This window comes from Artemia sp. Qi Xiang Cuo, chromosome 18 (genome assembly GCF_049724085.1).
Source record: "Artemia sp. Qi Xiang Cuo chromosome 18, ASM4972408v1, whole genome shotgun sequence".
NCBI classification, from domain to species: Eukaryota; Metazoa; Arthropoda; class Branchiopoda; order Anostraca; family Artemiidae; genus Artemia; species Artemia sp. Qi Xiang Cuo.
In genome coordinates, this window is record NC_142811.1 from 28,590,157 (window position 1) to 28,604,989 (window position 14,833).

Consider the following 14,833-nt stretch of genomic DNA (forward strand, 5'->3'; position numbering starts at 1 on the left):
TACTACGAGATATTTACCAAAGAAATAAATCCCTCGATAGAAGCCAATATTTATACTTGAATACGACCGAAAAAACATTTTTAGTCTGCCTGGTATTCCTCTACATTAAACAACAATTTTCGACTCTTGGAACCGGGTTTCAACATTGCAAATTCTGTTGCCATTTTCATTTAATTTTATCAAGAAATAGCTAATTTTGCTACATTTCAGAGAAGAGCAGATGTATCTCGACACATTGGCGCTTATCCCAACTTTTTCTTGCAATAAATAACCAAGTAATAGCAGTTTGAACATCACATATCTAAAAAATTTGCAGCAGCTCGTCGCGTATTTAAAACAGGAAACTGACCGAATTTAACGTTCTTTTCTTATCTGGGTCTACCGGATATAGAGTCCACATTTCGCACTGTCGAAATATAACGACGGCTCGAAGAGATGGAGCTCTAAGTCACGGCTAAGCAGAGTTATCCCGTTTTGAAGGAAAATTTCGACAGTGGTTCCGAAATTGCACTGTCGAATCATCGGTGCCTCTACCCTACTCAGTCTCATTTGGGAGCTTATTATCAGAATGGTCACTGAAATTCTGATTTATTATCAGCTTCCACACCGAATTGGGATTCGAATGGACTAATTCACTATTTTGATCTTCTTTTTCTTTAAATGCCATGCCTTTGGAGTCCACTACGGTCTCCTTTGGCTTCATGGCGTTTTCCATCTGCAGGTGACGATGGATTAGGAATAAGTCTTGCTATTGTCTGTACAATCTAGACCCCGAAGCCGCGCCGAAAAGTCGGCGGCGCGCCGCCAAAAAAAATCCGGGGCACGCCGCCGAGGGAGTCTCAGCGTGCGGTAACCGCCACGATGTATAATGGTGGTGGTGTCACTAATCCACCGCCGTTTTTTTTGTTTTTTTTCTCTCTTTTTGTGTTATCACTATCGAAGACCGAGCTTAAAAAGGCAGCCCGGCGAATAAGTGTATTAAAGATTGATAATGTCATATTGGGCTCACCATGTATATCGGTTCTTGTGAAGGAGAAGAAGAAATTTTTCTTGGAAAAAAAATTCTACCTTCCACTTTAAAATTCTGTTCATTTTTCTTTCTGATTTTTCGGATGAAAAGAAGTTGGTAAAAGAGCATTAGGCAATTCAGGATGTTGTAATAGGCAGCGCAATAGAGCTGTCTAATTAAATAACAATTTTGGAACAATGTATTATTTTTTTTTTTTTTTTTTCCATACCAGAACAATTCGTATCGAAAGAGCTGCCGTAGAAACTTCAAAAAGGGCTCATTTGATTGGAAATTGGAATAACTAGTGCCCCTTTAAATAGCCGAAAATAATTGGAAGGCAGCTAACACCCCTTGCATGCCCACCATTTCCCCAAACACATCATATCAAAATGTTAAGATAGCCATTTTGTTCAGAGTAACTCATTTCCAGAGAGAAAATATGTTTTTTGAGGAGGTTACTCCCCTACAACTCTCAGGGCAAGGGTTTTGTAGTTATGCCCTGGAGGTATATAAGAACGATGTTGGCACAATTTATTATTTATTATTTTTTCCTTTAGACCAGGGCACTTCATATCGAAGAAGTTGTCGTAGAAACTTCGAAAAAGGCTCATTCAATTAGAGATTGGAGTGGCTTGTGCCCTTTTTAATAGTCGAAAATGATTGGAAGGCAACTAACACCCCTTCCACGCCCACCATTTCTCGAAACACATACAATCAAAATTTTGAGATAGCCATTTTGTTTAACGTAGTTGAAAGTTCTAGAAATTAGGTCTTAAGAGGATGACAACCACCCTCACAGCCCTTCGGGTAAGGGTTGTAATTTATTCCCTGGGGGCATATACGGTGTTTATAGAAAGCGTTGTCGTAGAAACTCAAAAAGGGATCATTAGTTTGGAAATCGAAAAGCCTAGTGCCCTTTTTAATAATCGAAAGTGATTGGAAGGCTTGACATTATTATAGTAAAGATCAATGTGGATATAATGTATCATTATTTTGTTGTTGTTTTTGTTTAGACCACGGCACTTCGTATCGAAGGAGTTGTCGTAGGAACTTCGAAAAGGGCTCATTCGACTGAAAATAGAGAGGGCTGATGCCCTTTTTAACAGTCGAAAGTAATTGGAGGGAAACTAATGCCCCTCCCATGCCCACCCTCCCATTTGCCTTTATGTTTAAAAACTAAATGTTGCCTTAAGATTAAATGAAAATGCACTGTCTTTATGCTAATTCCCAATGAGGCATCTCAGCAGTATCTCCAGCACGACTTAGGTTATTACGCTCAAACTTTCGGGGCTTCTTTCGCTCTTAAAGTTCAAACGAATCAAAATAAGCTCAAGTGCATTAAAGTTGTCAAAGAAAGTAAACAAATTTTTTGCAAATGTCATCCAGTTTTCCGATTAATATCAACTAGAGGAAGTCTGAAACCAAGCTAAGGTCTGCAGTTTGTGTTAAGATTTTTAAAAGGGATTTTTCTGAAAATTGCTTTCCAGCATACAAATAGCAGGCAAAACTATAAATTCCTAAAAAAACGAAAAGATTTAAAGTATGATTTTCTTTTCCCCTGAAAAGACTATGTCAATATAAAACGAACAGAAATTAATTAAAAAAATTGTTTCCAAACAATAAGTTTTTTCAAAGAAAAGTAAAGAACCCCATTAAACCATAAATGAGCAAAATAAAATCAAATAATTTACCAAGTGTAAAACTCAAATAAATTTGCATCAAAAAGTAAACAAAACACAAAACGAACATAAATTAAAATACATAACCGAGTCAACCTCAAAACAAGCAGAAATTAACATAAGTTCGGCTCAAAATCGCTCTGACTTCCTAAGACCAGAATATAATTTGTACTTTACTGAAAAATACAAATGAATGTGCATTGTCAGTTTAATATAAATAGACTGATATTTAGTAATAAAAATGATAATATTGTTTTATTTATTAAATTTATAAAAGTAAAAACATTTATATTTTTTCAGTAAAGGGCAAATTATGTTCTGGCCTTGGGAAGGCATAGGGGTTTTGAGCCCTACTTATGTTAATTTCTGCTCGTTTTGGGTTTGACTCAGTTATTTATTGTTATTTCTGTTCGTTTTGGGTTTCATTTATTGATCGATGCTGATTTGCGGTAGTTTCTCGCTTGGTAGATTATCTAGAGCTAGTATAGAAATATATCTATAGAAATGAATTACATTTTTTTTTTGCACACTCAGCAGAGCACACTGAAGTTGAAGTAGCCTTAAACTTTGACTTGAAACGTTATAACTTGACCACTTCTTTCAGAAAAGAATTTCGGAGGGTTATTCCGTGTTGATAAGAAAAGAGGGTAAAGGTGCAGTTTAGTTCCTCCTGTACTGTACGGCACAGGAGTCCTATGGGTAAGGTGATGGTTTGTTCTCCCTTATAAAACAACTTATTCCAGAAGATACAAAGAAGAAGCCCATTTGCGGCATTCTGTGGGACCCCAAGGTCCAATACTAGCATCACATCCTGCGAGTGGCAGTTTACACTCGTCAAGTTCTGGCTGTACCGGCCACATGTGCCCCAGCTAAACGGCTTTTTAGCACGACAGGACTGATAGTGACTGCAAAAAGATCAATGGCTCCAGGCAGAGTGAACAAACTGACTTTTGTTACATCAATTGTAACTGAAGTGATGTAACCGCTGATTTAAAATTGTTGGTGTTGTTAAGCCATGGTATCTGATTTGTTTACAGTGTTTTTTCGATGTTGTTATTTTTTTTTTTTCACTTCCTTTTCGTATGTATTTGATGAACAGGAGATGTTTGAACTTAAAACTTTGAAAGCTATAAAAAACAGTAGCCCAAATCATAAACAAGAAGGAAATGACTAAACACGGGATTTTATAGGAACACTGCGATGTTAAACATAAACACAACATAGGTTTCCCTGGGTCTAGTGGCTCAAAATGAGAATTCTACTTGGTCTGAACGACGGTGAACATAAACACTTTCCGCACGGCCCAACAAATTCCTGTTTTGTCATATTGTTTTTGTATGTTTTTAGCCAACCATTTAAAAATCCTTACTAAAATCGGGGTTGAACGTGCTTGGTGAAGTGTAATTTTTATTATTCTTTTTAATTAGTAAAATCTGCGCGCCTGGGCGCGCCGCCGGTCTAAAATCGGTGGCGTGCCGCCAAAAAATTTCGGCGCCGCCGATACTGAATTACACATTTGCCGCCGTCGTTTCGGCGTGGCGCGGCTACGGGGACTAGTACAATCTACCCGCAAATAGTATTATGCTACAAAAATTGAGAATACTTATGTATAATTGTCTTTTAGTGTTAGTTTGTAGGCTTAAGAGCAGCAAAACGTTGATGTCAGGCTGGAGGTTTGCCTTACTGAAGATCTTCCTAATATTAACTTCTTCTTGCAGCATGAATTGACATTCGAAAATGAAGTGGCTCAGGGATTCTGCAATACAGTTATAAAATATGCAGTATTGATAAGTTCGTTTATGTCAAGTAAACTCCTCTTGTCTTAGGATCAAAGAGTTGCTTTTGGTTCTATAATAAAGGATATTATCAGCCCTTGATGGAAATAAGGATGGAAAGAGCGATTTTGTTTTTGAGGAAACTCTTCTTCTGAGTATATCTCTGAAGGTATGGGCTTTCAGACTGGGGTTAATCAGATTATTCAAGGAGCTACTGGCCAGCTGGTCTGCTACCTCATTATAGATGATGCCTTGGTGGCTCGTATATAATGAGCCACCAAGGCAACTTGATATTAATAAGGTTATTTTGGAAAACTAGTTAATTGTCCTCAGGTCTCCATTTGTGGCACTCCAAGGAATATAATCAATGAGCTGAAGGGCACCGTTGGAGTCTGAGAGCAATACAACTCTTTTGGAAGCCGGCGAATTAATATTGACAGCCCTTAAAGCCTCTTTTAAAGCTGACAGCTCTTCAGTGAGGATGAAATGGCACTGGAGCTTACAATGACTATAATCCCATCCTAATTTTCTTCAAAAATTTATTTTACTGGAAGTGTCAGGGGAAAAATAATCCATTGGAGACACGTCGCTATTTACTGAGTCTAACTGACTCACATTATGGTCTGATAACCAACTACTCTGCACAATTCAAATAATCAGACTCTCGAAGCCAGAAGATTGTCTTTTGGGTTGTTTTGTGTCGAAAATGAGTCAGTGGTTGCTAATTCACGCCATCTATATTTTCTGAAAATCACCTTGGGCTATGGTTGCAAACAGTCAGAATGTTATAGAAAATCTGTGGACTGAAGGCACATCACCGATGGTTGACTTTTTTTTTTTTTTGGGCCCAATTTTGTATATTTCTACATATTTTTCTTTGACAGGAGATTTGGGGGAGGAGGTCATCTTAATGATGTAGATACAGGAATTTGCCCTTAGTCTTAGGTTTGAAAATTCGCCTCTAGTCTTAAGTTTGGAAATTCACACAACTCCAGTTTTATCTAAAGTGGCATGGGCTCCCGGTTTCACAAATGACACAATTTTTGTAAATGCTTAATTGCCGCTCTTTTTATGGTATGATAATTTCACTGTTTCTTTTTCAGAGTTTGACAATTATGGTAGAACTTGCATCTCCACCTGGATATTCATCGGTTTCAACTCTATCTCAAGAAGTTGCAAATAAGCAGCAGGATGCAAGTTTAATTACGAAACGTTCATGGGACATTGCTGTTGCCCCTCTCAAACAGGTTCATTTTGATTTATTAACTTTCTCAAATTGTCTCCCTCTACTTCCCAGGAAGCTTTCGTTTCTAGTTTTGCTTTTAAATATCATGTTCTGGTGTAAATTATCAAATTCCTAATATGATACAAATATAAAAGTAGCATAAAAAAAGGTATATTGGGTGTCAAAAACTTGCCCATTCCCATGAAAAGTTCCCCTTTTGAACCCCCCCCCCCCCCCTCATTCTCTCCTGTCACAAGAAATGTCGGGAGCGACAATAACAAGTCTTTTTTTCAATCATGTCATGGTAGAAAATGATATTTTCAATAGTAAAATCCCTTTCACTCTAAGCAAAATACCTCCAGTACAATTTGAAAAAGTTTGGCTCAAGATAGTACTTCTTTGGGCATCTGCCCACTGGTAAAATTTTCAAACACATTGTCTATACCAATAATTAACATACTAATCAGGAATATATGCATTTTTTTTATGTTGCAATTTTATTGTTATTATAATGATGTGTTGGCCTCGGGCGGCTTGGTGCTGCAGCAAATTGTTAGTAGTAGTAGTAATAGTATTTTTATGTAGTTAACAAACTATATAAATACCAAACTGGTATAAGTTGACATTAATATAGATACCCCTCTTCAGGAGAACAAAATTTAGGGTAAGCATACTCACCCCTGGTTCTTTACTTATATGTACTATGGTATTTTTCCAAATATTAATAGACAATTGCCTCATCTCTGTGACAATAAACGCACATAAATGTTATGAATCTCTAGCTTGGTGTACAATTCTTTTCCAAATGTGGGTTAAATTGTTTGTATCCTGTGGATCAAATGAATTGATTAAATCGATTTTTCTATGTAGAGAGAAAAATCGTCATGTGCTTCATTTGGATTCTTAGTGATTCTTGTTGTCGCATGTCTTCTAACCACATATTTCTTTTTGCTTCATTTTCGTTTTTGATTCATGGCGGTTCTCGTTTTTTCTTTTGTTGTAACTGAAGATTTTTTATGCTTCATTTTCGTTTTTGATTCGTTGTGATTCTCGTTTTTTTTATGTCTTCTAACCGTATATATTTTGTGCTTCATTTACGCCAGTTTTGAGAAAAAGAAAACTATGTAACTGATTTCGAAGAAAAATCCATAAACAAATATACACACAATTATTGTTCGTTAATTTAATTTTAAAAAGGCATATGAATCTAACAATAAGATCTTTTGTTGGCAGTTGCCAATGCTTCCTCCCACATAGCATCATATTTTCGACGTTCATTTTCAGGTGGTAGCAGAACTTTGAAGCTCGTTGTCTTTTAACACGAGAAAATACCATGTACAACATACCATGATTGTAAACAGGAGTAAGGAGGTCGACGCCAGCAAATTCAACAGTTTTGCATTGCGGCTTATGTATTGTCATTGCAAATGCAGGTCGAATTTGAAATTGATGCCGTTCAACATTGAACATCCAAGTTGATCTTTTGTGGACTCGGGCGTAACTCGAGAAATATGAACTTCGTTTCCTGATTTTCCCCCAGTAATTATATTCTACTTAATTATGTTGTTACATAATTAAATAACAATACAGCGGTCCATTCCACATCCTTTCTGAAATATCTAAGTTATGTAAATACATAATTATTTTTTTTTTTAGTTTTTAAGTCATAAGGTGGCAAGTCTGCAGTATAAATTGAATTGAGGAAGTTTGGAGTGAATTCAGTTGCTCTTTCTCTTTTACAGAATCATAACTTTTATAAGATTTGTATTCTCCCATGATTCAATTGACAATTTTCGCATTTATTCTACTAACTTCTTTGTTGAGCGAAGCTAAAATAACGTGATCCTTCATTAAATTGAGATTTTATTTGACCAATACTTTATTCATTCTCCAGTCAGTCGGTCCAGTCATTCATTCTCCAAATACTTCCTCAATTAAATTACCACTGGAAATTGAACCTTCTATAATCGACACAATCTGGCACAGTGAAAAAAGAGCTTCATTTTTGGAAGCTGTTGTTCCAGTAGCATGTTGACTGGAGAATGATTGGAGGCAGTTGTCCCATTAGCATGTTGAATGCGATGAGTGGGGAATGATTTAACATCATTCTTCACTCATCGCATTTTGAAGTAACCTTTGGCATAGTTGTTGGTGCCTCGCAATATTTCTTCAAAGAGATTTGTTAGGTTACAAGAGATCCCATAATTTAAAGAATGTGCGAGGGGTCTTCAATAGCTTCTTCGGGGCCTAAAAAGTACATTTAGCGGTATGAAGGAGGTTCGAAGTCACCTTTAGTGGTTTGTGATGGATGTGCCTTTAAATTGATTTTGTGATCAATTTTTACAGCTACTTTAAAGCTAAAAACATTACGGCTATTGATGGTTCTATCATCACTTACGTTGAACGAAGCTAGAGCGAAACATGAGTTCAAGTTTCGAATTCATTTGTGGAACTGTTTAGAGAGCAAGCGACGTCCAAAAAAAAGGCAAACCAATTCATTTGGAAATTGTAGAGGTGGCAATGCAATTCAACTATGCAAGCAGCAGTCTCCAAATGAATACCTTTGTTTGTTAATCTTTCCTCGGGAAAATAGAGGGCTCCACTGTGAATACATGCAATGTTGAAGGGTTCCAATGACTTGTAATTAACATTTGCGTAGTTTACGATATCTGTGTAGGTGTTTTGTGTCACAGCTAGTTGACATCGAAGATAATGACGATGTTGTTCTTCTAACCTAATATTTCTTTCTTTTTCACCTTCATGTCTGACTCGTTCTGATTCTCGCTGTCGCCTGTCTTATAACCGCACAAATATTTCATCCTTACTTGAATTTTTGACTCGTTCTGATACTCGCTGTCACATGCCTTCTAACCGTACAATTCTATGTTCTTCGCTTTAATTTTAATTCTTTCTGGTTCGCACTGTCGCTTGTCTTCTAACCGCAAGTGTCTCTGTTCTTTAATTTCATTTTTTACACGTTCTGATTCTGGCTGTCGCTTGTCTTCTAACCGCAAAGGTCTTTGCTCTTCACTTTCATTTTTAATTCGTTTGTATCCTCATTTTTGCAAGTCTTCTAGTCGCATTTTTCTATCTTTTCATTTTGGATTTTTGTTATATCAGACAATTTTTCAATGCCCTTTGCTTTAGCTGCCCGTATTGGTTTAGTCTCATTTGATGGTCCTGGACTTTCATTTTCACTCATTGTGAATTTACGTTGTTCGGGCCGTTCTCTTGGACTTATCACCTTTGATAGTTTAGGTGGCTGGACAAAAATATTTTTGTTTACAAGGAATCATCATTTATAATAATTGTAAATTTGGATTTTTGGGTCGTCCTCTTGTCATATTTTCTTACATTTATAAAACTCCTTCGAGAGCTTCTCAAGCAAGACTGATAATTGGCTTTATATATAATGTACATATGCATGAAATTGGCTATGTCTTTCACTCTAGATATTAATCTGATAAAAGGTTTCATCAAACAACCTCACACTTTATGCTTCCCTTTGACGCAACTTTCCTTACAGAATGCATAAGCTTCCAATTTAGACTTGAAGCTGGGTTCGACATATAGTTTTGAAGTATTTGCCCTGCAGTAATAGTTGGGTATCTTCGACAAGCTATCAAGGAATGTACTAAGGAACTTCGTAAGAGCTGCTGAGCTTCTCTTTCCCACCATTCCTCCCCCGAACTGTCCGATAGAGATGCGGGGATCTCTGGGTGCCATGTGCTATCTGTCTCTTTTCATCACATTGTAGACTTTTTTCTCTCTGAGTGAGTGCGTATTTATTTAAGTTATCTTACAAACACTGAAAGTTGCACCAGACTGATCTTTCATACTGTACTCAAAGGTTAGACTTCTTCTTGAATTGTCTTCCTGGCTTCGTGCTGCTCACAGCACATCATATAAGCATTTCTTATGACATGATATATATATATATATATATATATATATATATATATATATATATATATATATATATATATATATATATATATATATATATATATATATATATATATATATATTATACTACCTTTATAAATGACTAATAATTGTGTATATGTGTATATATGTATGTGTGTTCTCGAAAACGGCACCATTTTTTTTCGGAAAAAGTGGTATCTTGGAATATTCTTGCATAAAAAAACGATCTAGATAGGTCAAGAGTCTGAGAAAGTTCGTTAAGAGCCTCAATTTTGGTTTCATGCAAATGATGTCATGTACTATGTTAGTACATCATATAAGCATTTCTTATGACATCATATATGGCATCATATAAGCATTTCCTTATAGGAGGTCATACCAACGCAACAGTTATTTATATAATGTAATGCCTGTTGGAAGGCCAAAAAAACGAAAATTTGCAGTTGCAGTTACTATAAATGATGATTCTCTGGAACCAATACCTGAACTATCAAACGTGATAATATGTGAAATTCGACAATCTGGACCATCAATTGCGACAACACCAATACCGAGCGCTAAAGCAAACGCCATTGCTAAATTGTCTAGGGTAATCAAAATCAAAAAACGTATCAAAAATTAAAGTTAAGAGCGAAAATATTAGCGGTCAGATGATATTTGAAGATGACACTAAGACCTTTTTAAAAATGAAAATTAAGAGCAAAGAAACAGGCGGCTAGAATACATACGACACCGAGTAAGTGAGCGAGTCAAAAATGAAAATGAAGAGCAAAGACACACGGTTAGAAGAAAAGCGGTGGCGTGTCAAAAATGAAAATGAAGAGCAAAGACACACGCGGTTAGAAGACATTTGATACCGAGCATGTGAGCATGTCAAAAATGAAAATGAAGATTAGATACACACGAGGCTAGAAGAACAGCGGCAGCGTGTCAAAATGAAAATGAAGACCACAGGCACGCAGTTAGAAGACATGCGACACCGAGCATGTTAGCAAGTGAAAAATGAAAAAAACTATGCGAAAACGACAATTAGAGCGTGTTAAAAATGAAAATGAAGAGCACTGACGCGCGGCTAGAAGACATGCGACACCAAGCATGTGAGCAAGTCAAAAATGAAAATGAAGAGCAAAGACACGGGGTTAGAAGACATGCGACACCAAGCATGTGAGCAAGTCAAAAATGAAAATGAAGAGCGAAGACATGCGACACCGAACATGTGAGCGAGTCAACGGAAATCGACCCGGACAGCGAGAATCAAAGCATGTCAAAATTGGAAATTATAGCGATGATGATTGGGTTTGGGATTTTGACATGGATAAGGTCATCAATACCTACCATACCTTTGTTTAAAAAAACAAAGGTTCGGCGATATGCATTTCATAATGACAAAATATCAGCCGAGGTAAAACGAACCAAACAAATTGGAAATGATAGCGATGATGATTGGGTTTTGGATTTTGACATGGATAAGGTCATCAATGCCTACCATACCTTTGTTTTAAAAAAAACAAAGGTTCGGCGATATGTATTTTCATAATGACAAAATATCAGCCGAGGTAAAACGAACCAAACAAATTAAAAATGATATTTAGGATGATTGAGTTTTGAATTTTGACATGGATAAGGTCATCAATGCCTATCATACCTTTGAAAATAAAAAGTCTGGACTAGATAAATCATTGGAAGAAAAAGAGGTTTCTGTCCCACTACCTGAACAATTAATAGAAACAAAGGTTCGGCGATATGTCATTCATAATGACAAAAGACAAGTCGAGGCAAAAGTTAAAGGTCCAAGAAAAAAAAAAAAAAAATCTAATTTTACAAAGGCACGCCTTCTAATTTAGGACCCATTTAGACGTCATGACATCAAGAAAAGGCTCAAATTGTCTGTGTTTAAAAGCCAAGCGACAGTGAGAATCTATATATAGAAGCCTGCTGCGTGCCGATATATATATTTATATATATATATATATATATATATATATATATATATATATATATATATATATATATATATATATATATATATATATATATATATATATATATATATATATATATATATATATATATATATATATATATATATATATATATATATGTATATATATATATATATATATATATATATATATATATATATATATATATATATATATATGTATATATATATATTTGTATATATATATATATATATTATATATATATATATATATTTTTTTTTATATATATATATATATATATATATATATATATATATATATATATATATATATATATATATATATATATATATATATATATATTGTATATTATTTTGTATGTAATGCTGGAAGGTTTTATTTCATAAAGAAAATAAACAAGAAATAAAATAATATTTTCTCTAAGCCGTTCATAAATAAAAATTTGATGGTCCTTTCAAAGACAAATTTCCATACAAAAATAGTTTTTTTTGTTTTTTTTTTTTCGGGAATTGGTTTCAACAAAAAGAAACTATTGGTTTAATTAGACGGTTCGAAAGACTGTATTTATCTGCTATAGTACAAATAATTTTCCTTTTTGAGTCTTCTATAATTTTCAAGTTTTAATTCAATTCACATGGAAACTGTACCATTCTGTTCAAGCACATTGTGTATCCATATTTTTTCTCGCAGCTTTAAATGACCTTTTTTTGTTATAGATTCCCATGAACTTATTTATCATGTACATGGCAGGGAGTTCGATTTCCATTTTTCCTATTATGATGGTTGGAATGATGTTGGTTCGCCCGCTGAGAGCTATATTGTCGCTTAATTCCTGTAAGTTTTTTTTTATGGAGAAAAATGTTAGGCGCTTTGCCAGTAAAAGATTCTTTTTTTTACTGTACGCCGTTGAGTAGTAATCCAAAAACAGGAAATTCTTCTAGGGAAGCGTTCTTTTTTCGGGTGATAACATATTCTGTTTCTTAGAAATAATGATAGAATTTATCAGAGAATCTATCCCAATCTTGTGAATTTTGCAATGATTTTATACTCCTGTGCTGGGAAAAGGATTCGCGTGAGTCGAATTGTTTAAAAAAAATGTTTTTAGTCGAAGGATAATCGAATTGGATGACACTGACGCTGGACGATACTGACGCATGACATTCTAATATCAATTTTTTTGGAAATGAGAAATAAACTATTATCTATATTACCTGGTGTATACAAATTTTTCAATTTCATGAATTTGTTTTAGTTGTTGCTAACATTTTCGGGGGAATAAAACCAACTTCCAACTTTGTCTAAATTAAAAACACAAAATGTCTGAATAATGAATCACACATGTCTTTGGTTCTAAAAGAAAAAGAAAGAACAACCAACAAACATGCTACTGCGTTGCTATAAAAATCTAATAATTTTTCAATAAAATTAAAGGATATTGTGCTAAATTAAAGCATATTGTGCTTATAATCGCCGTGAGTATTTCAGCATCATATATAAAATTTACACAAACAGAAACTATGCATAAGCAAAAATATTCCCAAAATTGTCACTGATGAGTAATTTTGAACAGTTATAGTTTCTGAAATCAGCGTCGATTTTTGAGAAATGCTACGCTTATCTAAATACGAATTTGACGTTAAAAGGTTTGCTATAAGGCTGTTGGCCGCAGATATGGTTTTTGTAAATTCCCTCAAATTAAATGAGTGTCACTAAAAACAAATTATCCTAGAAGAGGAACTTTTCCGAAAGGCTAAGTTAAATTAAAAAGATAATCATTAACTGTGATCCACATCCCCACCTTATTCGCTGTTTTGTTTTTCATTCGCATTCCGTCTCCCAATACGGCTTTTAAAGTAAATTGAACTAATTGACTTTAGGCAGTCCAAAGTTCTCCCTTAGGAAAATCTTAAATTGCTGCAAAATAAAAATGTTGTTTAGAATAAAGATGCCACTCAATATCTGGGTACTTCTCAATACTAAAATGGTTTGTACAAATAAGGGATTATTGACGTTGCCACTCTGTGAGGGTTGAAGATGCTTAGGGACTTTTGAAGAGACAGTCCAAGAGTTTTTGGAGTAGCTTTGAGTTTTTATGCTACCAAGTTTCGGTTAAAGGATGGATTTCAGGATACCCAGGCCTCAAGTAATGAGCAATTTAATTGAGCTATATGGATAAATTAAGGCTACTTAGTTGAAGGTACGCTATAGTTTTTTTGTATAACTTTTACCAATTATTTAAATACGGTACTGCTTTTCTAATATGGAACAAGGTCGTTTAATCCCTTGATAATTTGAAAGGCAAAATATGTAGACTATAGAATAGAAAAATTGAGACACATCTTTTGTCCTTAGGTCTACAGCGGTAGTGCATTTAAAGTAACATAAAAACAGCGTGATGAGGTTTCAGATTAAAATCAAACACAGTTCGTTTTTAGTATTCCTAAAATTCTGGGACCAGGAAAGCAAACAGAAATTTTTATTAACTTTTTTTTAAAAAGGTCTTATAAAGAGGGAATTACTTTCGTTTAGTACAAAAAATATCACATAAGTACGCTTTCAGTTTTGGTAAGTCACAGTTGCTGGTAAAAAAGATCCAAGATATATAAATTTCTTTGTTGAATGTATCATCATATATATGCTGCAGAAGCGGAAAATTGAAATGGCTAGAACATGGTTTGGAAAGCATATACAACTTTAATCTGTTCGGATTAGTTGTGTATTAATATTATTTTGTTGTATCTTTTTTCAGATTAACTAGTATGATGTGTATCCTTAAAAATCATGCCTGAGATCTTCGCTCTAATTGGTCAATTGTAAAAATTACGCTGGACACATTACTAGCGCTTATTTTGTGCTTAATATCCTTTTTATCTAGGCATATGACTTCAATATCTCTTCTCCAGTATCGTTGGCATTTGTTTTGCCTTGTCTTTAATATAAATTTTTAATTTTCTTTTAATTTTCTCATTAATATAAATTTTTAATTAATGCTTAAATTTCCAAATCCTCTTGAATCCTATGTAGTTGCAGCTTCAGTTTCTAGAGCCAATAGTTAATTCGAAGTTGCTGCAAGTCTTCATATTTTTTTCAGAAGCAGCTGTTTCTTCCGCAAGTCAAACATGTGAAAAGAGTGATTTTCAAAACCTTGATAAAAATGTTAATGTCTTCAGAATATTTCTGCTAGATTAACATTGGTCGCTCTTTGATATAAGCTGTGCGACAGAAAGAGGGGGTGAATAAAAAGGATTGTAAAC

The 14,833-nt window shown here is 34.6% G+C and overlaps 1 protein-coding gene across 3 annotated transcripts in view; it reads left to right on the top strand.

The window, feature by feature from the left end:
• The window catches only part of EMC4 (ER membrane protein complex subunit 4), a 51,354-nt gene that overhangs the window by 24,204 nt on the left and 12,317 nt on the right, over positions 1 to 14,833 (top strand). For all 3 annotated transcript variants that reach the window (XM_089104607.1, XM_089104608.1, XM_089104609.1), the window contains exons 2-3: positions 5,567 to 5,710; positions 12,296 to 12,413. In XM_089104607.1, the coding sequence (XP_088960733.1) occupies positions 5,579 to 5,710; positions 12,296 to 12,413 (250 nt within the window). In that variant the 5' untranslated portion in view covers positions 5,567 to 5,578. The remainder of the gene's footprint in view (positions 1 to 5,566; positions 5,711 to 12,295; positions 12,414 to 14,833) is intronic.